This window comes from Enhydra lutris, unplaced genomic scaffold, assembly GCF_002288905.1.
Source record: "Enhydra lutris kenyoni isolate GAN:26980312 unplaced genomic scaffold, ASM228890v2 scaffoldscaffold11, whole genome shotgun sequence".
Lineage (NCBI taxonomy): Eukaryota > Metazoa > Chordata > Mammalia > Carnivora > Mustelidae > Enhydra > Enhydra lutris.
In genome coordinates this window covers 253401-269938 of record NW_019154095.1, presented here as the reverse complement: position 1 = coordinate 269938, position 16538 = coordinate 253401, and the positions used below count along the sequence as shown (strand labels likewise).

Below are 16538 nucleotides of genomic sequence, written 5' to 3'. Positions count from 1 at the left end.
CTCAGGTCATGATCTCTGGGATCAAGCCCCGCATCGGGCTGTCTGCTCAGCAGGGAGCCTGCGTGCTCCCCTCTCTCTGCCTGCCTCTCTGCCTACTTGTGATCTCTGTCTGTCAAATAAATACATAAAATCTTTAAAAAAAATAGAGATTTTATTTGTCAGAGAGAGAGGGAAGGTGAGAGAGTGAGAGAGCAAGATCAGGGGGATCGGGATCAGCAGAGGGAGAAGCAGCCTCTTTGCTTAGCAGGGAGCCAGAAACAGGACTTGATCCCAGGACCCTGAGATCATGACCCAAGCTGCCCAGGTCTCCCCAGAAATTTCTAAGTACATCCCAGAACCTGGGAGTCAGTGAGGCCACCCCAAGGCATCCCCTAATGGCTGGGGAATACTGAGGAGGATGCCCAGGGACTGCTCTCATGGTCCATCAACTGCGGTAGACAAAGAGCACAAATCCAGACATGAGGGTAGCAAGCAGAAAGGGCAGCAAGGCAGTCAGCCCTGAGACAGGGCTGAGGCCTAATGTTTGCTGCAGGCAGGGCTTTGGACAGAGGAAAAAAGGGATCCTAAGTCCAGGTTCCCTGGAAAACATATACACAAACACATTTATAGGAACAAAATAGGAACTGCTTCTGAATGACAGATTGTTTTCCAGATGAATATTCATGTCCTATTTTGCTAATTTCTATTTTCAGCGTTCTAGAACAATAAGCACACGTAAATAATAATCTAATATTGCTCCAAGGAATGAGTTGGATTACACCAGAAATACATGACCATGTGTTCTAGATATCCTTCTTGATATAAACAAGACTTATACTAGACATAAAATGTGTCTCAAGTAAACAAAATCCATGCAAGTAGTCTTTTACATTAAAAATTTAAAAATATTTTATTTATTTGACACAGAGAGAGAGAGTGCACACAAGCAGGGAGAGAGGCAGGCAAAGGGAGAAACAGGTTCCTTGCCAAGCAGGGAGCCTCACGTGGGACTGATACAGGACCCGGAGATCATGACCCGAACCAAAGGAAGACGCCTCACCAACTGAGCCCGCAGGCGCCCCTACATTAAATTTGATAGTTTCCATGCCTCACTTGATGTAACTGACAAAAACCATGAACCCTATGAAAGTGAGTTCCTGCTGCCCCCAAACACGTTTCTAATGCATGATGGTAAATAAGATATGAATGAAGTTTCCATGAGTCCTTACATATGATGGACCTAAGAAGTTTGTCCTGTGGGTCTTTCATATCTCACACACAGTGCACACTTCATAGACATCGTTTCTTTTCTTTTTTTTTTTTTTTTTTTAAGATTTTATTTATTTGACAGACAGAGATCACAAGTAGGTGGAGAGGCAGGCAGAGAGAGAGAGAGAAACAGGCTCCCCATTGAGCCGGATGCCGGGCTCGATTCCAGGACCCAGGACCCTGGGATAATGACCTGAGCTGAAGGCAGAGGCTTTAACTCACTGAACCACCCAGGCGCCCCTAGATGTCATTTCTTGAAGGCTTATCAACTTCGTATTTTTATTTCCATTCTAAAAATACCGAAACAAGGTCACTGCAATTGTACTATATGAAAAAAACATTTGCAGAGGAAGAATGGATCATGTATGGTGTGTATTGTAATTAAGCTCGACTAACAAAATGCGGTATTCGTTCACTCCCTTTCACTCTTACTGTGTCTCTCCAAGTCCATTAGATCCTCTATTTTAGCTTCTTTTTCTAGTGGGAAACTGGAAAAGTGAAAACAATAGGCAGGGCGTCCGGCCCACCGGAGACACACGCCAATGCCTCAGTCAAGCCGGGCACCGCCTTCGTCCCCGCGGACCAGCCGCGGACTTGGCCGGCTCTGCCCCGAGTCTCTTGAAATGTTCTCAGCGGGAACGAGACCCACGACCACCAGCGTCTGCCCGGGAAGGCCGGAGTGGGCGTCCATGTGTCCATGGTACCGAACCCCCTGCAGAACCTCCTCCGTCAGCTCAGGAGCCGGGGGGACGCCGCTGCCCAAGGGGGAGCCTGCCCTGGACGGGCGGGAGGCTGGTGTCGGCCTGGGGGCCGCGGAGGTGCCACGCGCCCCGAGACACCGGGGAGACACCGGGGAGACCGCCTTGTCCTCAGCAGAACCCGGGAACGAGCTGCACGTGTCCCCCCGAGGGCCGGCGCAAGAGCGGCTGGACAGCCCGGCCCATCCCTCAACATCTGTGGAAAAAGGACAAAGAAACGCGAAGAAACACGCAGTCGGTCGGAGCCAGCCTAGTCACGGGCCGCCGCACGCCGCGCCGACTGACCGGGCCCGGCCGCGAATACGAAGCTCCCAGCTCCCGCGCAGGGTATACGACACGGTGCAACGTCACGGGCGAGCACTAGTGCTTCCGACACGGAGCGCGGCAGGGAAAGCGCCGAGGCCTCCCCGCCGGCCCCGCACAACCCGCTGAAAGGGGAAAGTGATGCGGAGACTCGGAGCCGCACGACTCCCGCGTCCTCCCCGCGGCCGCCCCGCCTCCCTCCCCGCCGGGCCGCCGCGGCTCACCCAGGGCCCTCGCGCCCGGCCGCGGCTCCAGCCCGTAGCACCTCCCACTTCTCCTCCTCGCTCGGCCTCACTCGCGTCCCCCCGGCTCTCCCGCTGGGCCGCTCGTCTCGTCTCCCCGCCCACTCGGCGAGCGGAGATGGAGCGAGGACGCCGGCCGCCCAGCCGCTGAGTCTGCGGCGGGATCGCGCGGGCAGGTACGGCTGGGGACCGGGTCTGGGGGCCCCGCAGCACGCGGCGTTCGCGGGCGGGGTCGTGTCCCCGCCGGCGGAGGCTGCGGACGGGCGGCCCGGGAGAGCCGCACGCAGGACCCGGCCGCGGGAGGACGACCGTGGGGAGGCGGGTGTCCGGCGAGGATCGGACCGGGGTGGGCAGAGTCCCAAGGGCCGGGGCGGGGGGTGCGGGGCGGCCCGGGAGCCAGCGGGCTACGGGGTGGGGGGGCGTGCAGAGCCGGGATCCGCGTCGCGAGGGAGGACGCGGGGCGGGGCCGCAGGGAAGGCCGGGCGTGCAGGCCTCGGAGCCACTCCGGCCGCACAGACGCTGGCTCGGCCCCAGTGCCCGCCTCGGGGCGTCTAAGGGCGCCGCGGAGCTCCGTGCGGGCGGGACGGGGCCCGCGGCGTCCGGGAGGACCGGGCGGGGACGCGGCGGCGGAGCGCAGCTTTGAACCACCAACGCCAACGCCAACGCCCACCCACCACCGCAGGGGATCCTTCGCGCCAAGAAAAGTTCTGGCGCCAGGAAATTACGACTTGGGGCGGAGCCTTCTGGGGGCGGGGCTTGTAGGGGCGGGTTCCGTTGGCGGGATCGGGCTAGAGAGTGGCGCGGCCAGCGTGGGGCGGGGCCAGAGAGCGGGCACGGCCAACGTGTGGCGGGGCCTGGGGAGGGCGATATCGGAGCCGACACTGGACAGAGCGGCGGGGCGGGGCCAGAGCCGGGATAAGGCCGGCGTGGGGCGGGGCCTGGTGAGGGTAATCGGAAAGCGGGGACCGGACGTCAGCTGAGGGGCCTGGCCGGGACAGGGGTGCGGTCGGCTTGGGGAGGAGCCTGGAGACGGCGAGCGCGGAGTCGGGACGGGACGTCAGCGGAGAGGCGGGGCCGCGGCCGGGTGCGGGCGGCGTGAGGCGAGGCCCGGGCAGGGCGAGCTCGGAGCGGGGACGGGACGTCAGCGGAGGGGCGGGGCTAGGGGAGGGCGACCGCGGAGCGAAGCGGGTACATTGGCGGAGGGGCGGGGCCGCGGCCGGCGTGGGGCGGGGCCCCGGGAAGGCGAGCGCGGAGCCGGGCTGGGACGTCGGTGGGGGGGCGGGGTCGGGGCCAGCGTGGGGCGGGGCCTGGGGAGAGTGAGCGCGCAGCCGGGCCACGACGTCGGCGGAGCAGCGGGGCCACGGCCGGCGTGGGGCGGGGCCGGGACGCCGGCGTGGGGCGAGCCGGGACGCCGGCGTGGGGCGGGGCCGGGGCGCGGCCGGCGTGGGGCGGGGCCGGGGCCGGTTGCGTCCGGAGGTAGGAAGACGCGGCCGCAGACTTTCCGGTCGGCCCCACGGTCGGTGGCGCGCGCTGGCCGGCTGGCCGCTCGGGTCGGTTGGTGGCTGCTCGGTGTCCGCGGGAGCCGGCCGCCGCTCCTCTGCGCCCGGGAGCTGTTGGGGGGCACTTCCAGGTGAGACCGGGAGGCGCGCGGCCTCGTGCCCCGCGTGCGCAGACGCGCCCCGGTTGGGGTGACAGGTGTGAGCGCGGCCCCTGTTGTCTGGGCCGGCGGGGCGCGGGGGCCCGGCCGGGGCGGTCTTGGGGCGGCGCGGGGCGGCGGCGGGGGTCGGCGGTCGGCGGGGCTCTCGGAGTGTTTTGTGTGGGGAAGTGGGGATGCTGCGGTCGGGGTCTGCTTTCCGTTCGGGGGGGGCCGTGTAGGAAATGCGTAGCTTTTGCTTTTCGTTAATGAGAAATTAATTCCTCGCATCCGAGGACAGTCGGCACGGATGCTCATTGTTCCCCATTGTTAACCGGGAAGTGGGCCGCCGGCCGTTCCCAGCGGGGAGCGTTGGGGTGTGGGGCGGAATCGCCGTCGGGGCAGAGCCGCGTCGGGGGACTCGGGCCAGCAGGGAACAAAGGAGAGGCAGGGGTTTTCGGAAGGAAAGGGGTAAGTTGGGAAGGTCGCTGTGAACGAAAAGTCCATTGGAGGAGACCGGGAGTTTGAAGTGTGGTGGCTCCTCATTGGCTGCGGCGCGGCCGGGGTGCGGGCGCCTCCTCCCCGCCGCGGAGTTGTGGAGTCGCGTCCACGTGCAAGGTCAGGTCCCGGGGCGCCGGCTCCTCCGCGGGGTCTGCGCTCGCCGCGCAGCTGTCCCTGGCGAGCCTCCATTGTAGGGAGGTGTCCCGTGAGAGTGGAAAAGCAGTCGTCAGATTGGATTTCAGATTTCAGTAGTTTCATGTACAGCCTTGGTAGACTGCAGCGTGGAAATGGAAGTTAGTATCTCCTTTTTCATGGCTTCTTTGGAAACACCGGGGCTTGAGCGGGTTGGAATCGGACACCAGGTCGCATCTGTTCACGCGGCACAGCCTCCCAGAGATCGGTTATGAGCGAGGACGCCCTTCTGGCTTTCACACAGAAATCTTTTTTATTAAAATTTTGTTTTTTATTTGACAGAGTCAGCGAGAGAGAACACACGTAGGGGGAGTGGGAGGGAGAAGTAGGCTTCCCGCTGAGCGGGACCCCAGGATCATGACCTGAGCCGAAGGCAGGCGCTTCATCCACTGAGCCACTCAGGCGCCCCATGGCTTTCTCAAAACTTTTACATTGATTTAATACTAATATTTGAGGGCGCCTGGGTGGCTCAGTGGGTTAAAGCCTCTGTTTTCGGCTCGGCTCGGGTCATGATTCCAGGGTCCTGGGATCGAGCCCCGCATGGGGCTCTCTGCTCAGCGGGGAGCCTGCCTCCCCCTCTCTCTGTGCCTGGCCTCCCTGCCTACTTGTCATCTCTGCCTGTCAGATAAATAAATAAAATCTTTTTTAAAAAATACTAATATTTGAGCTCAAATCAATCGAGAATTTGGAAGATATTTTTCTGTTAGGCAATAGAACAGTAGCCACTCTGGAGTCCTTAGAAAGAAGGGGGGCCCAGTGCTCCTCCAAGTCTCCAAATTTCCATTCCCCTGGGCTCAGCTTACCCTTCTCAGACCTGCTGGGAGGTGGACTCTGAGTCAGGAGCCAGGACTTTATGCCATGGGTGATGAAGTAGTCTTGACATCTGGACTCTCCCTTCCCTTTTCCTTCATCGCCTCTCTGCTTACATAGGCATCAAGGGATAGAACTCTGTGTAACCCATCCAGCCTTGGGGCCACCTTCTCCATCACATCCTCAGCGTTTAGGTTTGTATGTAGTATGTGCCTGGGAGTGCTCTTGAGTCAGTATGGGTTGCATAGCTCCCTGTGACAAACAGAGCCGGTGAGGTGGGTGTCTGAGCAAACCAGACTGCACCACGTCTGAGTCTGTTTCCTTGCATCCCTTCTGCAGGAGAAGAGGCATCCCTGCAGAAGCAGTGCTTATTGTAAGGGAGATTATTCTTAGACCACTTCTCATGGAGGTTGTGAATTTCTTCACATAATCATGGGAATTTTGCCTTTGTATGGGTTTTTTCGTGGGTGTCTTCGGGGGAAAGCATAGGGATTTGATATTCTCTTACTGTTTTCTGAAATGATCACTGCTTACGTCACATCTGATAAATACCGATTTTCCTGGACTGCTAACTTGAAGAACAGAAAGAACCAGCAGTAGAAAGTCAACTGTCTCAGACCCAATTCAAATATCTTTAATCTTGTTGCTTTAAGATTAGCGTCTCCCTTCTTGACTCTCTGCCTCTCCGATATAACTGAATTGGGGTGAATGTAAGGAGCTCTGTGTCAGATAGTGTATCTTAACGCTTCTGTCCATTTTCCTTTTACAGAGAAGCTTCCATGTGGTCTTTTGTTTGCCAGAAAAATGTACAAACGGATTTTAGCATTTGTTTGCTAGACATGAACACTGAACAAAACAGAAATGAAATGTAATATTAAAACCTCAGTTGTTGGGGTATCTGGGTGGCTCAGTGGGTTAAAGCCTCCGGCTCAGGTCATGATCCCAGAGTCCTGGGATCAAGCCCCTCGTTGGGCTCTCTGCTCAGCGGGGAGCCTGCTTCCTCCTCTCTCTCTGCCTGCCTCTGTGCCTACTGTGATCTCTCTCTTTGTGTCAAACAAATAAATATTAAAAAAAAAAACAACCCTCACTTGTTAAGTGTCACTAGAGGGACGTAACTGTGACTCACTGTTCTAGTGCACAGACCACTTGCTAGTTCATGGGCCTGTCAGGCTTGCCTCACCTCAGGACATTTGCACATGCTCTTTCTCTGGACTGGTCTCCCCAGTCCTCTTCATGAACGACTGCCAGCAGCACTTGTCAGTTTCTACTGTCGTTGCTTTTCCAGCACTACACCTTTTCTTCCCTAACAACAAATACTTTTTCAACTCTTTCATATTTATAACTGTGCCCACAGTTTTTTTTTTTTAATTTATTATTTAAAAGGTTTTATTAATTTATTTGAGACAGAGAATGAGAGAGCACAGGTAGGGGGTAGGGTCAGAGGCAGAGGGAGAAGCAGACTCCCCACTGAGTAGGGAGCCCGATGGCATTGGGGCCTGGCAGGTGGGGGGGGCTCCATTCCAGGACCCTGAGATCTTAAGGCAGACACTTACCGCCTGAGCCACCCAGGCAGTCTGAGCCTATAATTTAAAGGGGGTGGGGGAACTCTACTGTTTTTGGATTTTTTTTTTTCCTATAGAGATCCTTGTAAACTTTTTCCCCCCTATAATTTATCAAAGTTCTGGGTCTTGAGCCCATGTCTGTGTCCCCATTTCCCCTGCTGTTTTGCAGAATGGATGCTGTGTCAGGCATGAAAACCACGTTACTCTCACGGTCCATCTCCATCAGTGCTCTTGGGTGACCAGGTGCGTTGTCCATGAGCAGTCGCATTTTGAAAGGAATCTTATTTCTGAGCAGTAGTTCCTTGATGGTGGTTTACCGTATTCAGTGAACCATATTGTAGACAGACGCACCGTCATCCAGGCCGTGTCGTTCCATTTGTAGGGCCCAGGCAGAGTAGACTGGGCGCGATGCTGAAGGGCCCTAGGATTTTCAGAATGGGACGTGGGCACTGGCTTCCACGTAGGGTCACCGCTGCATCAGCCTCTCACAGGGGAGCCAGCCTGTCCTTCGCAGCTCTGAAGCTGGGCACTGACTTGTCTCTGGCTGTGAAAGTCCTAGATGGCGTCGTCTCCCGACAGAAGGCTGTTTGGTCTACACTGGCAGTCGGTTGTTGAGTGTGGCCGCCTTCCTGAGTTCTCTGAGCTGGATCTCCTGGGTGACCTGCTGCCGCGTCTCCGTGAGCACCTGCGGCCTCACCTGGTCCTTCACGTCAGGGCGACGGCTGCTTCCCTTAATCCCACCAGCCAAGCTCCACAGGCTGCAGCTTCCCCGCCTGCCTCAGCCTTCACAGAACTGAGAATTCGGGCCTTGTTCTGGATCAGGCTTTGGCTCAGGGGAGTGTGTTCCTTCCAGACCACTCAGGCTTTCTCCGTATCAGCAATAACTTTGTTTCATTTCACTTTTTTATTCTTGTGTTCACGGGACTGGTGCCTTTAATCGCCTTCAAAAACTTCTCCTTTGTATTCACAACATGGCTAACTGTTGTGCACAGGAGGCCTTTCCCACTACATTTAATCATTTCTAGCTTTTGATGTGGTGAGAGATGCAGGACTCCTCACTTGAATACTTAAGAGGTCAGTGTAGGGTTATTGATCAGCCTAAGATCAATATTGTTGTGTCTTGTAGAATAGAGGCCTAAGGAGAGGGAGAGAGATGGGAGGACAGCTAAGTGGAGCAGTCAGAACATACACAACAGTGAATTTTTTTTTTTTTTTTTTTTAAGCTGAAGACAGACGCTTCATTGACGGAGCCCCCCAGGCTCCCCACAGCATTAAGTTAGCCATCTGATACAGGCACAGCTCATGGCACCCCAAAACAAGTGCAATAGTATCATCAAACACACGTATCATCAAGATCACAATAACAAATATAATAGTGACAATATTTGAAACATTGTGAGGATTACCAGATTTTGACACAGAGATAACAAAGTGAGCAAATGCTATTGGGAAAATGGTGCCAGTCAACATTGCGTCACCACACATCTTTGTAAAAAACTATCTTCAAGGTGCACCAAGCGAGGTGTGCCTGTACTTAAGACATGGTGGGGGGGAACGTTGTATCCTTCTGGGCCCGGGAGTTGCCCTCAGCACCTGCTCCTGGTCATCTCCATGCAGGCAAATGAAGGCTTTGTGCAGACTCTGCTTTTCCCTTAGCCCCTGGGAAGAGAGAAAGACCATCTAGCACCCATTTCAAGTCAGGTTTTGTTGAAATCCTAGTGACTGTAATACTTGACATGCTTCAAAATATTATAGGTTCCAAGAATAATTTATACTTTCAGTGTTAATTTTCCCATAAATAGGATGTGTTTCAAATATTTTTTAATAAAACGAAAAAGTTGGTAAGGCTTAGGACCTACCTTAATATATAAAAGAATAAATTACTTCTGAAGAAAATAGGCAGTATATTTTCATTTTAGGCACAGGCATTTGATTCCAGAAAGAATGATTTGTCTTGTTTTCTTTGTGAATTTATATCAAATATAAAAGCGAATCAATACTAACTCTCAAAAGTGAGTGTTCTTTTTATAGCAAGCATTTAAGGTAATGAAGTGCTTAGTCTCCAGGGTTCTCTCTTGTGCCGCGGTCTTGCCTGCCAAGTCACGCTGCAGTGTTCTTGCGGCAGTGATGACCTCTCCCGCAGAGAGGCGTGTGCAGGAGGGGACTCGGAACAAGGCTTGTGCCGGACTGTAGTTTTACTAGAGAATAAGAAGGATGGATTGTCAGACTGTGTGATGTTTAAAGGCTAATTTAGGAAAGATAATTTAAAGAAATTTAAAAAAGCTGTGTACATAATCCTAAAGGATGTTAAATCCTTTAGGAAAAAGCTTGTGTAAAATACAGATATTTTAGTTAATTTCTTTGAGCAGGGGTGCCTGGGTAGCTCAGTTGGTTAAGCGTCTGCCTTTGGCTCAGGTCATGATCCTAGGGTCCTGGGATCGAGTCCCATGTCGGGTTCCCTGCTCATTGGGGAACCTGCTTCTCCGTCTACTTGTGCTTTTCCCCCACCCCCCAATATGAATAAATAAAATCTTTAAAAAAATGTATTTGAGCAAAGTCTTAGGAATATTCATGGAGGTACGAATAATTTGAGAGACTAGTTTTTTCATGGGAACAGAAGTTGTGTATTGCTGAGACAAGCAAAACCTTTTGTGCCCCAGGAGCTGGGAGCAGACCACAGTCAGGGGAGCTGGGTGAATGGGCTGGGGCAGCAAGCAGGAGGCTTTCCGGGCCAGTGAGGAAGCATGAAAAAAATTAAAGCTGGAGAGTGTTAAGAATAAATTTGTGCTTGTAGATGTAGCAGCCCACCTGGTGGCCTCTGGGGTGGGAGAGCTTGCTGGAGGTCGAGCTCTACAAACTCTTAACCAGCCAGTTTTGGAGACTCTCCAGGTTGGCGAAAGCTTCCGCCTGCTGGAGGGTATGCACCCCACCTCCTCGGGGACAGAGATAATGCACTGGGGACCCTCTGGGACCTCCCCCATGTACCTCTTCATCTGACGACTCATTTTTGTCCTTTATAACAGACCAGTAAGCCTAAGTGAAGCTTCTGCTAGATTCTAGAGCCATACTAGAAAATTACCAAACCTCATTTGGGGGGTTGTGGGAACTCCTGAGCCTGCGGTATGCCCAGCAGAAGTGTGAATAGGCCAGTGCTACTTTTGTGGCTGGCATGTGGCGTAGAGGGGGGCTTTGTGGGATCTGATGTTGACTCCAGGAAGAGAGTGTCAGGACACACCCGGTCGCTGCCAGAGAATTAGTTACTGGTGTGAAAAAAAGACTATGTGTTTGAATGTTTGGATTTTGAGAAATAAGACTATTGTCTGTTACCGGGTGTCCGTCATTAACCAGGTGGAAGAAATGGCTGGATCAGGGGGGTGGGGCAGAACTAACCAAGTGGGAGTCTCGATCTCCGTATTTCGGAGCACAAGCCACGTAACCAGGCACTGGGCAGGGCTTGCATACGCAGTTGGAACAGAACTGCATTATTTTGTCGCGGATGCATGTGGAAGGGAGTCCATGGGGATCGAAATGGGCAGTAAAGATGGTGGAATTAAGGGCTGGCAGGCTACAGGGGCCGCAGGTAGGCGGAGTGATTCCGAGCAGCTGCAGAAGGGGGGCCAGCAGGGCTTGCTGCAGGCATCTCTGGTTCGTGATCTGACACGACGCTCCTGCCCAGACCGAGGGGTGGCTTGTACCCCTGAAGAGGACCGTGTGTGGAAATTGGAGTTGGGGAAACAGACCAAATTCAAGTGCTAGCTGTGTCAGTCTTTAGCTGTGGAAGTTCGTCACACTACTAAAGCTTTCCGAAACAGCAAACAGCGTTCGTGTCGTTTGCTACAGAAGTTCATGTTTTAGTCATTCTGGGCAGCTGGTAACAAAGACCTCAGACGAGGTGGCTTAGACCGCACACATTTACTTTCACGGTTCTGGAGCCTGGAAACTCCCAAGACCAAGGTGTCAGCAGATTTGGGACTTGGTGACAGCCTCGTTCTGGGCTTGGAGAAGCCTGGCGCTCACTGAGTCCCAGCGTGGCTGAGAGCTCTGGTGTGTTCCTCTAATAATGTCACCGGTTCCTTCCTGGGGGCTTGCTGTCATGACTACCTCTAAACCACCTCCAGGCACCACCCCGTTGGGAAGTTGGGCTTTGAGGAGTGGATTTGTGTGGGGCAGAGGGGGCGGGGCATTCAGTCTGTAGCCAGCAGTCTTTGTAAGGGTTAATGAATGTGTGTAAATTTCCAAGCAGAGAATCATATTTATTAAACTTTTATTTTGTCTTCCTTATTTTTTGGAGTCTAGGTATAAGGAGGTGAGTTAAGTCTACTTTTGTTTGTGATATAATACCATTTTTCCCTGAAATACAGTTAAGTACTAACAAAATCTTGGTACGAATTTAGTTTGCCAAAACTTGTTTATTTATTTTTTAAAAAATTTATTTATTTGAGAGAAAGCACAAGCCGGGGGAGAGGCAGAGGCAGAAGCAGACTCCCTACTGAGCAGGGAGCCCGACTTGGGGCTCGATCCCAGGACCCTGGGATCATGACCTGAGCAGAAGGCAGACGCTTAACTGATGGAGCCACCCAGGCACCCCATAAAGTTTACAATATTTTTGTGTTTTTTATTTCTTTAAGAGACTTTTTAAAAAAAGATTTTATTCATTCATGAGAGATAGAGATCCACACATACAGAGGCAGAGGGAGAAGCAGGCTCCCCAAGGATCAGGGAACCTGATATGGGGCTTGATCCCAGGACCCTGGCATCATGACCTGAGCCAAAGAAGGCAGATGCTTAACCCACTGAGCCACCCAGGCATCCCAAATTTTTTTTTTTTTTTTTGGACAGAGAGATCACAAGTAGGCAGAGGCAGGGGTGGGGGGAGGCAGGCTCCCTGCCGAGCAGAGAGCCCGATGCGGGGCTCGATCCCAGGACCCTGAGATCATGACCTGAGCTGAAGGCAGAGGCTTAACCCACTGAGCACCCAGGCGCCCCAAGTTTACAATATTGTTAAATATAGGATTTGTGAAATACTGAAGTGTTGTTTGTGCTGTTGATTAATGTAGGATAGTATTACAGGTACAACTTTACCAAAATGTTAGATTGAATAAATAAATTTCCTCATATAATGCCTGCATTCTACATTTTCTAAGTCAGGGGCTTTTAGGTTTGGGGATCAGGAAAGGAATTAAATAACCCTATGAAAAACTTCCTGGCTAATTTTTAAGCTCACTGATTTTCATTTCCTTGTCTGCGGGGTGCCTGGGTGGTGCATGTGGTTTCAGGCTAGATCCTGATCTCAGAGTCCTGGGATCGAGCCTTGGGTCGGGTTCCATGTTCAACATGGGGTCTCCCTCTGTCCCTCCTGGTCCCGCTGTCTTTCTCTCTAAAATAACATCTTAAAAAAAATCCTCAAAAAACAAAAACAACTTGCTGGTTAACTTATGAATTGAGTGATTTTCATTCCCTTGTCTGAAAATAGCAAAGAATATTCATATTTTACTTACTAGCAGTGGTAGCTGAAGCCTTTTCACATTTGCTTCAGGCAGATGTGAGAGCCCCCTGCACTGCTCTGAGGGCCCATGGCATGCTCTTGTAGGGGGAGTCGGGGTTGCATGAGGGGTCTCCGGGATTCACATTCATGGTGTCTGGGAATGGCGGGTAAGACTGGAGTCTCTTGGCTTCTCTTTCCTTGCTCAGCTTTTCCAGCATATTGCTTGTACTCTGTGTGACTGGAGCTCCAGAGGAGGCGAGGGGGTGGCGGAATTCTTGAGAATGCGACTGCAGGTGAGTAGAGATGGGATATTTCTCTGGAAGGAGGCTCTGCTGCCCATGGATGGGAAGCCTTCTCTTGGCCTGAGTCCTCTCAGCGCATCGGGCTGTGCTTGGGGATCTGGGCTCCATTCAACTGTTCTCAGGACTCACGGATACTTGCGTTTGGTCAGGGATTGATCAGGAAGTCCTCTCCTTCGCAACATTCACACGAATGTATCTCATTCTCCGTTCACGGTGTCCTTGCAGAAGACAGATAGGCAGGATTTTCTTATCCATTGTGCGGTCTTAGTTGGGAGATGGTGTACTCCTTAGTATTAGTAACGTGGTGAGGGGCATGGTTGGTGCCGGAGGGGACAGGTGTTCGCGCTGTTTTCCAGAGAATGCAAGAAACCTGTGTGTAAGAGAAGAAAGAAGAAACCATTTTTCCTCTCAATTTTAAACTTACAAAGTTCGGTTAACATATACTTGAAGTTTGGAAGCTTCCAGAGATGACTAAAATTCTCTCTACTACCCTTATCTCTTTCACTCACTTTCTCTCTTTGTGATTAAACTTTGTTAAAATTGGAACTCTGAAAACAGTGCTTGGGGAGTAGTTTTTAAAAATTAGCTGTGCATTTGGCAGAATATGTGTAGAAATTAAAATAAAATTTAAAATACTGAAGCACTTTTTGAAGGACCAAGAGAGGCTGGAACTAATTGAGAGAATTCTGTTGCCTTTGAACAGAAAAACAGGATTAATACACAGAGAACTGATCCGAGGATAGCTGCTGTTGAGAATGGAGAGCTCGCTGCCAGAGGCATCACTGTGGGGCCACCCTCCAGAAGAGCAGCCCCAGGAGCCCCTCACGATACTGTCTGCTCTGATCTCTTCTAAAGATCAAGTGAGTTTTGTATGCCCGTGGTGGGCCTGGCTTCATGCGTCTCTGCCTGTTTGTAGGGAAGGGACCGTTCGGTTGTGTGGCCCTTGTTGGTGGTGAGAGAAGCATTTGCACATTAGCTCAGTAGAAATTACAGCCCCAGCCTGTATACATTTGTCCTTCTAGTGATCTCTGTGAACCCGGGGCTCGCACACCTGACCCAGGATCAAGAGTCACATGCGCTTCCCACTGAGCCAGCCAGGTGCCTCGCAGTGCTGTCTAATGGAGGTGATAATTGCCAACCAGCTAGTCAGAATCACCAGTTTATTGGGAAATCATCGGGTGATCTTACATCGAGATTCTGTGATCATGAAGTCGTTCTGTGCTTACTGTATGTGTCTGTTTCTCAGTGTGTCAGGAAGGCACAGGCAGGTCAGCACGGGAGCATGTGGGATTTGAGCCACACATGGAGTTTGACCTATCCACACCGCTCCCCCTTTGCCATCAGTATCCCGTTGACAGTTCTCTCCTGTGGATTACTGAGCACGGGCCTGTTGAAACATACTGTCTGTGATGTTCTAGGAGTCCGTGACCTTCAAAGATGTAGCCATAGACTTAACCCAGGAGGAGTGGACCCTGATGGACAGGTCGCAGAGGAAGCTGTACATTGATGTGATGCTGGAGAACATCACTCATCTGGTGTCCGTGGGTGAGTCCACCACCATCTGTCCGTTTGCTTGTTCATCTATTGATTGATAAAGCTGTAGGCAGGGCTGCTTCCACATACTCCAGTGGCTCTCTGCCCTAACTTGTACTCCTCTGTGGCCCTTCTGTTCTGACTTGATGAAATTTATAAATTATTTTCATCAGGTCTGTTACATAATAATTTGGATATAGTCTTTTTGGCTCAAATTGTGTATCTTTCTACTGCACTTTCTCCAAGACCCAGAATAATGCTGGGAATACAGTGAATAGTTTTTGGATGAATAAATCAATATCTTACATATTTTCTGCTCTGGGCGCTATGGTGAAGTTTGAGCACAGTTGAAAACCAAACATCCTGTACCACTTTCCGCATAAAACGCCACGGTGTATTCTAGTGGAGCGCATGTTATCGTCTTCCTTTGGAAATAATGGTAGCCACCCTGTGAGAACATTCATTTCATTCTTTCTGGATGCACACGCAGAGCCTTCTGCACCCCTTTGAGCTGGGGTCTTGACCGCAAGCAAAGGTCTTGACTGACTGGGGTGGAGGGTCAGGCTGAGAACCATTGTTGATGTTTCCGGTGTTGAAGGCGCTATTCTCTGGGCTGTTGTGCAGGGTGCACATGGTCCTTCCTCCATAAATTTACGTACCATTCTCCCATTGATCTAGGCTGTCAGTTTTTCCAAGCAGATGTGATTTCCCAGTGGGAGCAAGGAGGGGAGCTGTGGAGGGAAGACAGAGGACTTGCCCAAGGCTGGAATCCAGGTGAGCTGGGGACACGGGCTCTGTGCGAGAAGTCTAGCGAGTGAGTGAGCAGGATCTCACTGATGTTGTGCACGTTTGCTTGAGCGAATGAGAACTTCAGAAGACCAGTGGCCAGGAAGCCTGCCGCAGTCCTCAGGCCCTGTCATTACTGCTCTGTACTTGAATTTGACCTCGGGGAAGAGATGTTCCTGTCCTCACAGGAGGTGAAATTTCACCTTGTGGTCTTTGTCATGATTTTCTCTCTCTCTCTCTCCTTTTTTTTTTTTTTTTTTTTTTTTTGGTAATGATTTCCACTCATGTTTTCTGCAAAGCCCATCATTATTTATTTTTCTTTTTTGAGATTTTTTTTTTTTAATGTTGTGTGTGTGTGTGTGTGTGTTCCAAGATTCATTGTTTATGCACCACCCCCAGGGCTCCATGCAATCTGTGCCCTCCTTAATACCCACCACCAGGCTCACCCAACGCCCGATCCCCCTCCCATCCAAAACCCTCAGTTTGTCTCTCAGAGTCCACAGTCTCTCATGGTTTGTCTCCCCCTCCTATTTTCCCCAACTCACTTCTATCCATCTCGCAATGTCCTCCGTGTTTTGAGTTTTTTTGTAGTTGATATTATTCTAAAGTTTGTGTGTTTATTCACCAGTATTGTTCTCAGTTTCATGTTATGTGGTCATGCAGTGGTGACTGTTTGAAACACACATTGGTCTTGTGTATTTTCAACACTTTAATTCTCCTCTACTCAAGATATTCCTTAGGTTTATCTCTTCCTGTCTTCAATTATTTCAGGCTTAGAAAACAGCTATAAAAAGGAAGAAACAATATCTATGCAAGATATCTTCAAGGAGGACCCATCTGACTGCGGCATAATAGTAAGTCTCCTGAGGACAGACCGTGCCTGTCCGTGTTGCAGGCCTGGGAGTCGGATAAGTTAATCACGTATTGTCAGGGAATGTGGTCAAAAATTGAGTTTGGGGAAGAAATTAGCCTGGATTTAGACAGTATTGGCTCTCACAAAAGGATAATTTTGTAGACATGGTTTATTTGCATGAAACATGATGTCTTCAGAAACACTCAACTCTCCAGTGAAGATGCTACCCAGGTGTTTTATAACAAAAGATTCACGGCAGCCGAACTTTCAGCTTCAAAGGGGAAAAAACACTGCATTGATTCTGTAAAAATCTATTAGGAACCGAAAGAA

At 51.5% G+C, this 16538-nt stretch overlaps 1 protein-coding gene across 4 annotated transcripts; it reads left to right on the top strand.

The window, feature by feature from the left end:
* Positions 1-2339: 2339 nt before the first annotated feature.
* Positions 2340-16485, top strand: LOC111144506 (zinc finger protein 705F-like). 4 transcript variants are annotated; one of them, XM_022498818.1, is made up of 5 exons: positions 2340-2727; positions 13740-13896; positions 14455-14581; positions 15248-15343; positions 16127-16485. In XM_022498818.1, exons 2-5 carry the CDS (start codon positions 13792-13794, stop codon positions 16270-16272), a joined length of 474 nt encoding a protein of 157 aa, XP_022354526.1. In that variant the 5' UTR covers positions 2340-2727; positions 13740-13791; the 3' UTR covers positions 16273-16485. The 4 variants fall into 4 exon arrangements, with proteins under 4 accessions (XP_022354526.1, XP_022354527.1, XP_022354525.1 ...); XM_022498819.1 differs by lacking the exon at positions 2340-2727 and adding an exon at positions 4035-4181; XM_022498817.1 differs by lacking the exon at positions 2340-2727 and adding an exon at positions 12202-13027.
* Positions 16486-16538: the final 53 nt, after the last annotated feature.